The sequence below is a fragment of the Dromiciops gliroides genome, chromosome 3 (assembly GCF_019393635.1).
Source record: "Dromiciops gliroides isolate mDroGli1 chromosome 3, mDroGli1.pri, whole genome shotgun sequence".
Taxonomy (NCBI): domain Eukaryota; kingdom Metazoa; phylum Chordata; class Mammalia; order Microbiotheria; family Microbiotheriidae; genus Dromiciops; species Dromiciops gliroides.
The window spans coordinates 481,303,188-481,319,592 of NC_057863.1; the positions used below are offsets into that span (position 1 = coordinate 481,303,188).

General features: G+C 37.0%; 1 protein-coding gene and 1 pseudogene across 2 annotated transcripts in view; both read left to right on the forward strand.

The window, feature by feature from the left end:
* The window catches only part of LNX2 (ligand of numb-protein X 2), a 100,484-nt gene that overhangs the window by 56,197 nt on the left and 27,882 nt on the right, over positions 1 to 16,405 (forward strand). For both annotated transcript variants that reach the window (XM_043998350.1, XM_043998349.1), the window contains 4 exons: positions 1,536 to 2,021; positions 6,805 to 7,046; positions 8,495 to 8,694; positions 15,539 to 15,907. In XM_043998350.1, the coding sequence (XP_043854285.1) occupies positions 1,621 to 2,021; positions 6,805 to 7,046; positions 8,495 to 8,694; positions 15,539 to 15,907 (1,212 nt within the window). In that variant the 5' untranslated portion in view covers positions 1,536 to 1,620. The remainder of the gene's footprint in view (positions 1 to 1,535; positions 2,022 to 6,804; positions 7,047 to 8,494; positions 8,695 to 15,538; positions 15,908 to 16,405) is intronic.
* Positions 13,453 to 13,568, forward strand: LOC122752024 (annotated as a pseudogene).

A 16,405-nucleotide genomic window follows, 5' to 3' on the forward strand; every position in this document is an offset into this window, starting at 1 on the left:
CCTATCCTTGTCTTTATGGAACTTTTATAGGGACTCAGTTACATAATTATGATATGTGATATTACATGATAAGTGTTAATAGAGAAGGGGCAAATAAAATGTTCTGAGGTTTGAATGAGAAGGTCGTTGCTAACAAAAGATTCCCCAAAAGGCCTCATTTATATATAATCCTTTAAAATTTGCAAAGTACTCTCCTCACCATAACTTATAAGTATTGTAATTATTGTTGCTTTCATTTTACAGATAATAAGAGTGAGAGGTTTTTTTTTTAAAGAGCCCATCACAACACACTAAGTATCTCTAGCAGCTCTTTTTTTTTTTTTTTTTTTGGTGAGGTAATTGGGGTTAAGTGACTTGCCTAGGGTCACACAGCTAATAAGTGTTAAGTGTCTGAGGCCAGATTTGAACTCAGGTCCTCCTGACTCCAGGGCTGGTGCTCTATCCACTGCGCCACCTAGCTGCCCCCTACACTAAGTATCTCAAACAGGATTTAAACCCATATTTCTTGACTTCCAAGCCTTCTTTAGGTTAGAATCTAAAAAAGTGGACTTATAGGACTGTTTGTAATTTAGCAAGTATAGAGGGAGAGGGAAGTCATTCCATGTGCAGAGAACAGCAGGATCAAATATGTGAAAAGTACTAGAGATACATAGATAAGATATAGGCCTTGATGAGGTACTATTACAAATTAGAGTCTAGATCACTTTCATCAGGCTGAGTTGGAAAGGGGTTTGGGGGAGAATAGAATGCTAACCAAACTGCTCAGGACTGGTAGGACAAATGAAAATATGCAGCATGTTATGATAACCAGTAAGCATTTATGAAACACCTATTGTGCACTAGAAACTATGCTGAGTGCTGGGGATATAAATGCAAAATGAACGAAAGAGTGCCTGCCTTCAAAGAGCTTACAATCTAATGGGGGAAGACGAAACTGAAAAAGAAACTGAAAAGTGTAGAATGGAGGGGAGCAAAGGCATCCAAAGGAGGGAAGGGGGATGGTGAAGTAGAGAAGCAGTCCGAGATGTCCTAAAAGTAGTGCAGCCTGGTGAGAGATGAACAGATGTTTGTGAGCTCAGCTCCTTAAATGGAGAGTCATGACCCCACCCTCCAATCAGAAGGGCCATGGTGGTGATGAAGTGGAGTAAATCTAGTGTTACATCAGGTAGATGAGCGATTTCTGTAATTACTGTTAAGTAGTGGATTGTCTGAGGGAGAGAGGGGTTTCAAACAGTAAAACAAATTGCTTTCTAACATGGTATAATATCTTTGCTTTTAAAACCACAAATAGTCTTGTCAAGGAAAATTAGGCAACGTAACATCCATTTTGGATGCTAGCTTAGAATAAGTGAAATATGTTACCCTCTGGTCGGCCTTTTTTCTTGAAGAACATTAAACTGTCACCACCGTTTTGGTTTCTTAAACAAGAGTTGAGTGATGTTAATTTGTTGCATTGCTTATTATAATCAATTAATAAATATTTTTAGCATTTCTATCTTGAGTAATACTACTTTTTTGCTTTTGTTTTTATATAGAAAAACGGACCACTGAAAGAAAACAAAATCTTAAGAATATAAGCCTGACTTATGAAAAAACAAAGCTTGCACCATTTGGTTTAGCATGGGCACTACCAATGATGAAATTGTTTTTATGGAGCAGAACTCTTCCTTAAATCCTTTGTGTTTTGAGTGTGGTCAGCAACACTGGACCAGAGAAAATCATTTGTACAACTATCAGAATGAAGTGGACGATGACCTGGTCTGCCACATTTGCCTTCAGCCCCTGTTACAGCCATTAGATACTCCTTGTGGACACACATTCTGCTACAAGTGCCTAAGGAACTTTTTACAGGAGAAAGATTTCTGTCCGTTGGATCGGAAAAGACTCCATTTTAAGCTGTGTAAGAAATCCAGTATTCTGGTTCATAAGCTCTTAGACAAACTGTTAGTTCTGTGTCCCTTTTCTTCAGTATGCCAAGATGTAATGCAGCGTTGTGACCTAGAAGCACATCTTAAAAACAGGTAAGTAATATATTAAGGAAATAAGGAGGTTTTGATTATTAGATGTAATTTTAGGAGATGTTTACAGGGGCCTAGAATTCCTCTAATTTTTCATTACATAATGTCCCGTTTCTATGTCACTGTGGCATGGTGAAATGAACACTCATTTTGCAACCAGAAGACTTGAGTTCACAGAACTTCTTTTCTTACTAGCTGTGTTTCCCTGGGTGATTTCTTCATTTATTCGAGTCTTAGTTTCTTCATCTATTTCAAATGGTGCAGATAATAGTTATACTGCTTATTTCATAGAATTGTGGTGAGAAAACTACCTTGTAAAACCCTAAAGTGCTATAGAAAATGTGAGCTATCATTTATTTGCTGTTGGGAAGTGTCTGGACTACTGATTTATTCAGTATTTCGAATGCCCAGCATGGAAGCTCATTCCCCTGATACACACCAACAACTTACCTGTAAGTTTTGGGTACTAAGACATCCCTCAGTCATGCTCACACAGCTGTTGTATGCCAGAGGAAAAGACAGCACCATGTATTCTTTTTTTTATTTTTTTATTTTTTTTTATTTTTAGCACCATGTATTCTTGAGTCCAAAGCCAGATCTCTTATTTACTAAATCCTGCTGCATTATATTGGATATGGAAAATATTTTTATTTATACCATAGCAATACATACTTTAGAAATATAATATCACCCATTAAAGCATGGATTATTTTGTTCTAGATTCAAATAGGGAATAATAGAGCTGAAAGAGATTTCTGCTCCCTCCACCCAAACCCTTCACCAAAGTTCAGTGTAAAGTTTTTAATAAATATAATTGAACTTCAGGTTCAGTTATATATCTCAAGATAACATGTGAAAGTTAGATACGAAAAAATTGAAGCTAATGAATATAGAAATACTAGGAGAGATGCTATGTGTTCCACAAAACACATTTTAGTAGCTACTTAATAAAATCCTGCCAAGCAACTAGTAATTTCTTCCCCAAAATAATTTAGTATTTGACAGGCTGAATGGCATAACAGACAGAAAGATGATCTTAAAATCAGACCTCATTCAAGTGCTGAGTCTGGCAAGTACTACTGTGAAATCCTAAGCAAGGCTGGACCTACCCCAGGCATCTATCTCTAAGTTGCCAAAAAGGAGCTGATCATCTGAGTGGAATTTCTTTATCACGAGCTGTATGATGAAGTCACAGGCATGGTCTTAAAAAACAATAAAAATAAAAATTTAACAGATAAGACCTTAGCTCTAAAAGCAACTTGTTTAACAGTGTGTTTTAAGTATCCTAGCTTTGAACAAAATTGCCATAGCCTTTTACGATCTTTTTGGAATTCAAAAATAGTACATTAACATGTAATCTAACATTGTGTTTCTAAAAGTATTTAGAAAAGAGACTAGTATTTACTCATTTAAATACAATTCTACCTATACTACCTATATTCTTTCAGTAGGAAAGAACAGCTACACAGAATTTTTGTATTGGGGGCAAAGGGGAATAGGGTGGAGAGAGTAGACTTAAGAGACAGTTAACAGGGGGCAGCTAGGTAGAACAATGGATAAAGCAGTGGCCCTGGATTCAGGAGGACCTGAGTTCAGGTGTGACCTCAGACACTTGACACTTACTACCTGTGTGACCCTGGGCAAGTCACTTAACCCTCATTGCCCTGCCAAAAAAAAAAAAAAGAGAGAGACAATTAACAAATCTGTATAAGTGCTCATGGGGCAATGAGGTAGCCAAGTGAATAGAGTGCTGGACCTGATGTCAGGAAGACTCATCTCCCTAAGTTCAAATCTGGCCTTGGATACTTTCTAACTATGTGACCCTGGGCAAGTTACTTAACCTTATTTGCCTCAGTTTCCTCATCTGTAAAAATGAGCTAAAGTAGGAAATGACAAACCACTCCTGTATCTTTGCCAAGAAAACCCTCAATGGGGTCATGAAGAGTCAGACATGACTGAAACAATTAAACAAAAATATTAAGTCCTAATCTAAAGAACTAACAGATTATCCTGACTTTTAAAAAGGCCACATCATTCACCTTATACTAGTTTTGTACATAAATATTAAACCTGCATCTGTTTATACACATTTTTAAAAATTTACCTTCATGGTGCAGTGGGTAGAGCACTTGCCCTGGAGTCAGGAGTACCTGAGTTCAAATCTGGCCTCAGACACTTAACACTTACTAGCTGTGTGACCCTGGGCAAGTCACTTAACCCCAATTGCCTCACTTTAAAAAAAAAAAAATTACCTTCCTTCTTAAGGAAGCTGGTAGAAAGAGAAGACCCTGGACAAAACCTTTACCTTAACCCCTGGGGGTCCCTTTCAAGGGATCCACAAGGTCAATTTCACCATAATAATGTTTATACATTATTTACCTTTTAAAATACACCTCCCTTTTCCAACTCTATATAACCATATGAGGTCAGATTTTCTTCATATGCTTTAACCAAAACAATCTGTCATAATAGATTAAATGCAGAAGCAGCATGTATGAGAATCCAGCTGTCTTCTATTAAGCCAGACATTAGATTTGCAAAAAAATATGTAAAAGCATGATACTCTTTTCACTAAATTATTTTTGTTTTGGAAAATAGTTATTTTTCATTGAAATGTTATATTTACATATGATGGGGTTATATTTCCTTTAAAATAATTATTTTAAAAATGTATCCATTTTCTAAAACATTAAATATTGATTAATATAAGCCACACAAATAAAAATTCTTGGTCCTTTCATGGGAGTTTAAAGGGATCCTGAGACTAAAAAGTATTAGAACCACCACTATCAGGGTTTAGGAAGAGAGTCAAGTCAATAAGCATTTATTAAACACTGACTATATGCCAGACATTGTGCTAAGCCCCCACCCTTGAGGCAACATATAAAAGCTGAGAAGGGGAGGTTCCTGGACTAATGGAAAAGTCTGGAAAGTCGGGAGAAGAGACAGGAGAAAAATAAAGGATGGATAGAAATGGGGGTTTTGTGAAGAACTAACTCATCAAGGAGATGAGGGACCCCCTGGGATCTTCTGGGGTGAAAAGTTAAAAGAAAACAAAAATTACTACAAGTCTGGAGAGCCCTCAAAAGACACAGACAGGAAAGTCAAGAGCAGATGATTGACACAACATCTCTGTGTGTTTCATAGGATGCTAGAGCTAGAAGAGACCCTAGAATACTATTTGGGGTAACCTGGCTAGAGACGTCCCAGAGCCTGGCAGAGCCAGCTGAGATATGAGCCCAGGGCCTCTGATTTCAAAGTCGCTGTTCTTACTGCCAACCACATGGAAACCCTTGTTTCTAACGCTGATTTAAAGGTTTCAAGAGTGAAATATTTTCCATTTTGTTTTGATTCTTCTTTTACAACATGACTAATGTAGAAATATGTTTAACATGATTGTAATGTATAACCTACATCAGATATCAGATTACTTGCTGTCTTGGGGAGGGACAGAGGGAAAAAAATTTGGAACTCAGAATCTTACAAAAATGAATGTTACATGCATATAATTGGGAAAAATAATATTAAGAAAAACAAGTTTAAAAAAGGTGAAGTAACACAAGATATTATTTATTGCTTAATGTTTAGTACTTAAAAAAAATACTTCTTCTTAGGATAAATGAGGCCTATAAATGCATTTGTGTAGGTTTATTGGTGGAGTTGTATATTTTGACTTCTATGTGCCAAAACTGTACTTGCCTGTAAATTGTAAGGCACATGATACGTTGTTTTCCACTCTTAGTCATGGGACCATGATGGGAATACGGCGCTGGGAATATCAAAGTGACAGACTTGAGATGTCAAGTCATGGGGCAGTCAGTATTTCCATTGTGACCCAGGATTAGTGACTTCTATTATTGCTATGAAGGCATCAGCTTCTTAAATTGTAAAATGTAGGAAGTGTCGTACATTTCAAAATAATGCCTCCAGTACTGCTTTGTGTAAGTATCAGATAACTTTTTCATTGTTTTTCGTATGTTCCAAGACATTTTACTAGTGCAGAGCCCTGGTCTTGAGATTAGAAGGCCTCCTGATTCTGCTGCTTACTAAACTATGAGATATAAGGAAGTTAACTAACTTGTGTGTGCTTCAGCGTCCTCATCTGCAAATGGATAATAATATTTAGATACATTATACAAAGTTGTGAGGAAAGTACTTGGTAAACTTTATGAAGATCAAGTGACTGATATGTAAAGCACTAAGAAAACTTTAAAACACTATATAAAAGTTAGTTATTATTAATAATTTTGGATTAGACCTGTGATTTGTTTGCCATAGGGAACTCTCCCAATGAAGAAACTTCCCCCACCAATGTGGATCAACCACTCCAGTGACTTAGAGTCTTGGAGTCATGTGGGGTAACCGAAAGGTTTCCTTGCTCAGGATCACTTGGTCAGTTTTAACTGAGAAAGAATTTAAACAAGCTTTTTCAGCCTCTAAAACTGGCTTCTAATCTACTACATCAAGCTGCCTCTCCTTAGATGTGTATTGAATTTGTTTGAAGTAACATTTGGTAGTAAGCATTATTTAATTGTTGCTTAAGCATGTGTTTCCTCATGTTTTCTATCCTAAATTGTGGGTGAGATATGAGCTTTGCTTGAGTGATAGATTAAATCCTTTTGTGGACAACTTGAAGATACTCTGAGGTACTAATGAAAATTATCATTATTTGGGAGGGCATTTTGATTTGATTCAAATATTAAGTTATTCAATTTGTGATCTGTAATACTGTCGATTTATTTTCCTTCTCGACTCCTCTGAAACCAACATATTGTTCTCTCTCTAGATGTCCTGGAGCTTCCCGTCGGAGAGTTGCTCTAGAGAGAAGGAAAACTAGCAAATTAAAGGCTGAAACAGAGAATGAAAATGGATCCAGTGTAATAGATCACCCAGGCACTTTATCACCAGACAATGCTGGGACAGGAACAGTGCCAGCAGAGCGCAACTTGACATCAACATCTCTTCCTATGTGGACTGATGAGCCTGGCCTTGACAACCCTGCATTTGAGGAAAACACAGTAGCAGACAGTATGTGTGGTTTGCTTTCTTGTCCTATATTTTATTTCTCATTGTCAGAATTGGACATTTTCAGGTTTATTATAGGTTTTTCAAAACAAACCAAACACTCTTACTTTTTTTTAGTAATTGTTTTGACAAACTGGATTTCCCCAGTAAACCAGATATTAATTAATCAAAAATTTGCATGAGAGGAAAAATATTTTTGTGACAGGAAAATATTTTCTGCCTTCACTTAAGGTTTTGTTCTGATGCCATTCCCCACCCTCCCCTGCCCCTCCCTTTTTGTGCTACTAACTATAGGTAGTTACTGTTAAACTTTTCCCCTTTTTTATTTTTGATTTTTAACCTCATGGCTTTAACAAAGACTGCAGTGTATTTCAGCAATAAATCCCATTCCAATTTCTAATGTAAAGCATATCCCTTTGGATCAGATATCTTCCTGCATGGCATATTGCCATATTGATAAGCAATAGGCGAGCTAACCCCTCATCTATGTGCATTAAGAAGTACTGACTTTAGCAACTGGTATTTTAAAGAGGAAACACTGACCCTCACCTCAAAGGAAGCTTATTCCCTTTTCTCTTCTGGATAAAGCCTGGGTACTCATTAGTATCTTCATCTATGTTCTGGGTGTTTATATATATATATATATATATATATATATATATATATATATATATGGGGGGGGTACACACACACACAGAGGTCAACTGGTTTCTTGATAGAGATCAATAATGCCTGCTTTTGTAGAATCATTTAGGAAGGCAAGCAGTGTTAATTTCTAGGAATAGGCCCTAGGTTATTGTATATTATTGTAACAATCTTGTACAAATTATAATTTATTTTTTAAAATTTGATTCCTTTATCCTCTATATATGTCACCTAATCTGTCAAGGCTTAGTTCGTGTCCCACATCTTCCATGAAGCCTTTTGTGATTATTCCTATTTTTTTTGTCACTTTTTTGATCTCTTACAATATTTATGTACCCATAGTTTAGTGCTTGATTTTGTATTCTCTTAGTCATTTTCATGTCAGCTAATCTGGTCTCTCCCAATAGATTGAAAGCTTCTTAAGGATAGGGATCATATCCTATAAATGATTGTGTCTCCTACATTGCCTAGCACCTTACTTTGCACATGATAGGTAATTTTTTTTAATTACTATTTGGTTGATTGGAAAAAGGAAAATATAAAAATCAGTATAAATTGGTTTTGCCACTCTGCATAGCAGTGATGTTCCATTTTAAAGCAAAAACTCACATTTTCCTTAAATTGGCATATTGCCAGGATTCCCTTCGAGAGGTCTTTTAGCAAATGGTAAACTACATCTAATTAAGTTTTGTGTTAGACTTTCTTTCTGGAAGTATCTTTTTGTTGTTATCTAGTAACTAACTTGACTGAAAAAATGCTAAGCTATAAAACACATTTTCATTTTTTTTTATTTTTAAATTTGTCAGCTTCACAGGCACCACCTAGTTTACCAGAAGGGGAGATTACTACCATTGAAATTCATCGGTCTAATCCTTATATTGAGTTAGGAATTAGTATTGTGGGTGGCAACGAAACGCCTTTGATCAACATTGTTATCCAAGAAGTTTATCGAGATGGTATAATTGCGAGAGATGGACGACTCCTTGCTGGAGACCAGATACTTCAGGTATAGAATATAATTAAATATTGTCACCTTGCAGTATGTCAAGTGACTTGGAAGCATTTCCTTTTCTGGCTATGGGAACATGAATTACATAAATACCAGCTTTATAATTCTCAGAGTGAAAGCAGATTTGCTGGTGTAGAGTTTTCAAATGAATCCATTTCACAAGCACAGCATGGGGGAAGATGGCCAGACAGTTGATTCATGACATTGATTTTGAGGTGGACTATGACATTGTGACAAGGTTGCCAAAAAAGCCGATGTGATCTTGGACTGAATGAAGAGAATTATAGTGCCAAAGCAAAGGAGATGGTAGTCCCACAGTACCTCACTTTGGTGAAAGTACAGTTTTGATTGAGGCATTCCAGAAAGGATATTGACAAGCTATAGTGTGTCCAGAGGCCATGCCATGTAAAGATGTCTTGAAGAAAATGGGAATTAGGGAGAAGAGGCAGTTGGAGGTTGGGGAGAGGAAAAACAATAAGGTGTCATCAAGTATTTGAATGGCTCAGGGGATGGGGTAGGAGGTGATTCCTATTCAGGTACAAATTTAACTATAGGGTCTTATCTTAGATTCTTAGTAGGATTTTTCTACTTCATCTTTTGTAGTAAATATTTGTACATGACATAATTATATTCATCATGATCCTTTTTCTTATATTTATTATGAATTACTGCAGCATTGAATGACCATGTGTTCTATAAAGTGGGTCCCATGAATTTGACTTCCATGATGAAAACAGCTCTACCAGTGGGTAATATTTAGTATTTAGACAAGAAGATTTAGAAAAAATACTTCCTGCCAGGATGGCTGCCTGAACAGGAGACATACTACCAGCTCTCATATACCTAGTCCAACAAAAGTACAAACCATACCAAAGAATTATGAAGGAATCCAACAAAAAACTCCAGTAAGTGATTTATTCCATCCCAGAACTGCACAAAAAGCCAGTGACTGGCATGATGTGCTCAGAACAGGACACCCAGACCTAGGGCCTCTAAGGTCCCTAACACTCTGTCTTAAGAAGCCAGAGAGGTTCTGAAAGAACCAGAGGGACTTTAACCTGTTAGGTCAGCTCGAGAACTCAGGAGATCCATTGGTGAGAACCCACAGAATCAACCATCTTCTACAAATATGCAGCAAAGAATAAAACCTGGTCCTGGCACAGAGCTCAAATTTAGAAACTAATGTTGGAGAAATGAGTACATCAAAGAAAATTATGGCAAATCTCTATCCATAAAAAAAAAGAAGCAAGTAATTCTACAACTGTAAGCAGATCAAAGGGGAAAAATGATTTTCTACAAGGATTACATGAATATCTAGAAAAAAATAAGGCAAGAAATAAAATTAATACAAAAGCTTTGTAAGAAAAAAATCGAAAGGAGAGTGAGTAGCATAAAAGAGAATTCGGTAAACCTTACCCAAGAAACAGTCTCCTTGAACACTAGAATAGATCAAATAGAAATCAGCAACCCCAAGGGAAAACAAAATGAGTTAAAACAGAATTTAAATTAAAAAAAAAAGAAATGTAATAAGTCTGATACCAGAAACATCTGCTGCAGAAAACAGGGCAAGGAGAGATCATTTAAGTTTTGTGGGGAGTTTAATTGGGGAGTGTTAGCTAAGCAGCTCACTGCAATATTGGGGCAAGGAAGGAGACCGGCAGCATCCCTCAAAACAGAACAGGATTTATTTTAACAAGAACGAACTTTAAAAAAAAACACACAAACAGGATCGATCAGTAGGATCAAGGGAAAGGAAATAAAATGGGGAAAGGGAAATTCTACAACCTGAAAAATACCACCGCCCAGGAATTAGCTGAGAATACACAACAGAGCTCCTGTCGCCTTCCAGCTTCCAGCTAGAATGGCGACTTCTCCCTGTTCCCAGAAACCCCACACAGCCCCCAACCAATTGTCTGGCTGCTCTTGACAGTCACATGACTGCCCTCACTAGGCTTCCAATCATTATAATTTTGCCAGGCCCATGTAGGCATCGGTGAGTGGCGATGATGTGAGGTACCAGCACCATGGCAACGGCTACAACCAGTGGGTGGAGCACTGTGTGATTTGTGGAGCCCCAGGCCAGTGAGCGCCAAGGCATAAAAACCTCAAATAACAATTCCTTACATTTTCTTTGGAATCCCAGAAAATCACAATTTTTAAAAAATTGCATGGATGCTATTATTTCAAGAAATCACAAATGAAAACTGTTTAGGTCTCTTAGAATCAGAGGGCAAAGGATTTACTAATAGTTTTTTTTTTCTTTAATGGATATTAAAAGTAAACTTGAATTTTAGCTGATGTGGCCCCTTAAATGGAGCCATGCTACCTTCCTTTAAGATCTAACTGAAGTTTAAAAAGGACTTTTTGCTATTAAGAAACTGTTATATTTGACTTTGTTGAGCAGAATTAACAAAAAGGTTAGCCCTCTGGAAGGCACATGTGAAATGTTGAGGCTGAAAGAAACTTGCGTTGATGAATTTGAAAAACAGCAGAATCAGTTCTTCCTTGATTGAGGGTTTTTTAATTGTTTCTGTGAAGTCAGAACAGATGGTCCTTATGGTTTTGAAAAATTCCTAAGTAGTTCTTCGCCTAAATGTAGTCAGGCCACAAAGCTAATAAGGTGATGTCCAGGTGTGATTTTAATGTGTGTGTGTGTGTGTGTGTGTGTGTGTGTGTGTGTAAATAATCCACCTAGTAGAGTTGATTTACTTGTATTTGAAAAATTGTAACTTACTTTGATTAGCCAATTTAACAAAAGGGTGACACAAATGAACAAGCAAAGGGAAATAAATTACCCAGACAGTTTTATTGTATACTCTTCTTGTGGAATTATACATATGAATGTTGTATTATAATGAGAGTTTGAAATTTCTGATAACTCTCTCTAAATAGAGGGAGGGCTAAGGGGAAATTCTGTTTTGCATTTAATTCTCACCAAGAAGGAATTGGTTTCTTCCATGGAAATGATGGAAACTTTGGGAGAAAGTGAACACACTATCCTATTTGTGATAGAGAGAAAAATCAGGGCCTCTATAGTCTGATGTGAATATTAGCAAATTTCAAAGAATTCATTAAAGAGAAATGGACTAAAAGTCTGAAGAAGAAATAAGGCCAGAATGGATGGGAAGCTCTCTAGAGTGAAATTCTGGGACATTAAAGAAAACAATTCAGATGGGGTAGAAAAGAAGAAACTGTCAAAAACAACCTGATTTACATACAAAAGAGACTATCAACCAATGATTTTTTAAAAACTATACAAACTATAAGCTAGGGCAGGTAGTAGAAGATGTAATGATTGGAATGATGCCACCTACTGGAGACTTGCTGTGGGAAAGCTCCGCCATGAGGAAAATGCCTCAGAGGCATTGTGGCTTTTCCTTGGCGTCAGGAAATGACGTTTGCTCATGGGTGCTGTCTATCAAGGCTACCAGCCAATCAACTTGAGGAGCCTCCTATGGTCTGGGAGGAGACAGGAAGGAGGAAAGGGAGCCTGCGCAGAGAGCGCTGGCCTTTTTGGGCTTCCTGACTTGATGGTGGTGGCGGCAGAGGACTTCACAGGAAATTTGAGGAAAGATAGGAATGCCAGGCTGTTAGAATTCTGTTCTCAATCTTTTTCTTTCTATTTTCCAATAAACCCTTAAAAACCTAAACTCGTTTTATCAGTGATTTTTAGTCAGTTTCCCCCAAACTGGGGGAACAGATTAGAATCCACATTTAGAATCTTAAATTACAAAGATTATAAAGGTATGAAGCAGACATAAGAATAGTGTCAGGAGTACTAAATATTAGACTGAAGAAAAGCTGAGGAAACCAAAAAAAAGAATTTTTTAACTATTGGAGGAAAGAAGGATAAAAAAAGATAGGACCTTTGGGCAGGGTATATAGGGTGATATTTTTTCTACTGTGATTATTCTTTTTTTTTTGGTGGGGAAATGAGGGTTAAGTGACTTGCCCAGGGTCACACAGCTAGTAAGTGTCAAGTGTCTGAGGCCGGATTTGAACTCAGGTCCTCCTGAATCCAGGGCTGGTGCTTTATCCACTGCGCCACCTAGCTGCCCCTTGTGATTATTCTTTCAACTTTCTCCTTCAGTTTCAAATAACATTTTGTTTTGCTGATTTCTTATACATTTAGTATGTAATGTTGTATATTTTTATCTGTTTTTTTTTTCTTATCCTACTCGTGCTCTAAAAACTCGATGAAGGTATTGATTGTGCATTATCAAAATTTGTCCTTCCTTCCCATAACTACTAGTATAGTGGTCTGCAGATGGTAGACACTTACTTAATGAGGGCATGAGTGAATGGCATTAAAACTATGAATGGATAGCTAGCTGATACAATGAATAAAAGCACCAGGTCTGGAGTCAGGAAGACTCATCTTTCTTGGTTCAAATCTGGCCTCATATTTTGGGCAAGTCACTTCATCCCTCTTTGCCTCGGTTTCCTCATCTGTAAAGTGATCTGGAGAAATGTCAAAACACTAGTATCTTTACCAAGAAAACCCCAAATGGAGTCATGAAGAAGCAGACACGACTAAAAACAAATGAACAGCAAGAACAACGTGATCAGACTAAATTGGTGAATCAGAAGTGATTTAGTAAAGAATATGAGGATTGGAATTAGTTTTCCAGGATTGGATCCCCATTAAGTGGTAGATAGTAGAACCATGTTATTTTAGAGCTAGAATGGACTTTAGAAATCATCTAGCCTATTCCTTAATTTTCTTCATGAGTAAGCTAAGTAAACCAAAACACTGTTGGTCCTCAGCCATTTGAGTAAGATCAAGTATAGTATCTGCTCTTATCAGTTTAATATCTGATATGTCCTCTACCCTAGGATATATTAAATATAAATTTATTAAATCAATCTTTGCTACAGAGGAAAAAATTTTTAGAGGCAGCTAGATATCTCAGTGGATAGAGCAATGGGCCTGGAGTCAGGAAGACCTGAGTTCACATGCAGACTCAGACACTTAATAAGCTTGGGGGGGGGGGGGCAAGTCATTTAAACTTTGTTTGCCTTGGAGGCAGTTAGGTGGTTCAGTGGATAGAGCTCTGGATTTGTAGTCAGGAAGACTCAAGTTCAAAATCCATCCTGAGACACTATGTGACCCTGTGAAGTCATTTAACATGTTTGTTTTAACCCAGTGGAAAAGGAAATGGCAAACCATCCCAATATCTTTGCCAAGAAAACCCCACACTGGGTCACAAAGACTTGTACACAGCTGAACCATTGAACAACAACAAAACTTAAGACCTCAGAGATTTTAGGCTTACATATTCAATTAAGCATATGATTAGTAACTAATGTAGGACTCGAACAAAGTTCACTTGCTTCCTACCATTTTTTAAAATATATACTAAAATGCAAAATCATTCCAATCTGGCAGTGATTCTGTAAATGAGAATTTATTTATAAAAATGATTCTGATAATATACTTCGTTCTGTTTTCTGTTCTTGAATGTCTTAATTGCAGTACTTTTTTCTTGTCACTTAGATATTTAACTTTTTAATTTACATACAAGTTTTTCTTTATAGTATCCCTGTAAGGCAGAACACTCCTATTTTTTGAATAAGAAAATTGAGGTACAGAAGAGTCCTTTATATATGAGATTCATTCAACATACTAGTGGCAAAGCAATTTCTGTTTAGGATATGGATATGCAACCCATTGGACTAAGGGTCCTCTGTGCCATTCTCTTCATCATTATGTCTTCTTTTATATTGACATGTTTGGATATGAATTAGTATGGTGTTGGGGGCATCTAGATGGCACAGTGGATAAAGCACTGGCCCTGGATTCAAGAGGACCTGAGTTCAAATCCAGCCTCAGACACTTGACACTAGCTGTGTGACCCTGGGCAAGTCACTTAATCCTCATTGCTCCGAAAAAAAAGAAAGAAATTAGTATGGTATCTTAATAAATAAACAAATATAGAAGCTTGCTATGTGCTATCTGTATTTTATTATCCTGTCTTGTTGACAAGACTAGAGTGAAAATAAAAGGTATTAAGTGAAATACTGTTAATTCTAGTGAAATAAAATTTTTCTTATCTAAATGAAACAAGTCAGAGGAATGAAAGTTTACTGAGAAGGATGTGTCTGAGAAGAAAGACAAGTCATAATCTAATTTTAGAAATCCATATAATCATGGTTTTATTCTAATCCTTTAACATACAAATATTATATAAAAAATGTCATTTTAATGTTTTAAGCATTAGACAGCTATGTGTGTGTGGGGGGGGGTGTCCTGGATTTTTTGCTAAAAGCTGCTTTTTTTTCTATGCATAATCTTATTATGAGCTTTAGGAAAGCTTTTGGTCAGCACATGTGACATGGCATACTCAGAAAAATAACCTCCTCAGTGGTTCATCCAATTTAAGGAACATATTGACAGAGGTCTTTTAGTACTTAACTCAGTTAAAGATCTTTTAGCTGCCACCACTATGTCTATCCTGTCCATCCTCACTTATACTTATATCTTACTTTTGACAATGTTGCGAGTAAACCATTTTTAAGAAATCTCTAAAGTGTCCTCATGAGAGATTATTTTTGTAATAATTCTTTTTTGTTGTTGTTGTTGTTGTTTGCTGGGCAGTTGGGGTTAAGTGACATGCCCATGGTCACACAGCTAGTAAGTGTGAAGTGTCTGAGGCTGGATTTGAACTCAGGTACTCCTGAATCTAGGGCTGGTTCTCTATCCACTGCGCCACCTAGCTGCCCCATAATTAATTCTTAAAGTATATTTTAACTTAATCTTGAAAACACTGTAGAAATATTCTTACTGATTAGTAGACTCTAATATTAATGAGTATTTGGGTTGTAATCTTTATTTTTTAAGGTCAACAACTTGGACATCAGCAATGTGTCCCACAACTATGCCAGAGCTGTTCTTTCCCAGCCTTGCAGTGTGCTGCACCTTACTGTGCTCCGAGAGAGACGTTTTGGCAGTCGAACCTATAGCCATTCTGATAATAATTCCTTACGAGAAGAGAGCTTCCATGTGATCCTTCACAAGCGGGATTCTAATGAACAGCTTGGAATTAAATTAGTACGAAGGACAGATGAGCCAGGTGTTTTTATTCTCGATCTGTTGGAAGGAGGACTAGCAGCCCAGGATGGCAGACTCAGCAGCAACGACCGGGTACTCGCCATCAATGGACATGACCTAAAACATGGCACACCTGAACTTGCTGCTCAGATTATCCAGGTAAATTCCATTCGATACTTTTACTTGTGATGCAGAAGGAATTTTATTACCCCAAATGCCAGCATTTGTTAATGAAAAGTCCTTTCTAAACACTTTTTTTTTTTACCTATTTTACATCACCTGATTCTATTCTTTTTTTGTTTGGTTTTGGTTTTGGTTTTGGGGGGGGGGGTTTTGGCGGGGCAATGGGGGTTAAGTGACTTGCCCAGGGTCACACAGCTAGTAAGTGTCAAGTGTCTGAAGCGGGATTTGAACTCAGGTACTCCTGAATTCAGAGCCGGTGCTTTATCCACTTCGCCACCTAGCTGCCCCCTTTTGTTTTTGTTTTTTTTTCTGACTCTATTCTTGATGGTGTTTTTCATTAAAAATTAGTCCCAAAGGGTTTATAGACTGGGTGCTTCTTCTGGTCTGATTATAGATTGAAATGAAAAGAAACGCTCTTTATAAATATATTACCTAAATATAATTTGTTAATATAAAAAACAGAAGATGTGATAT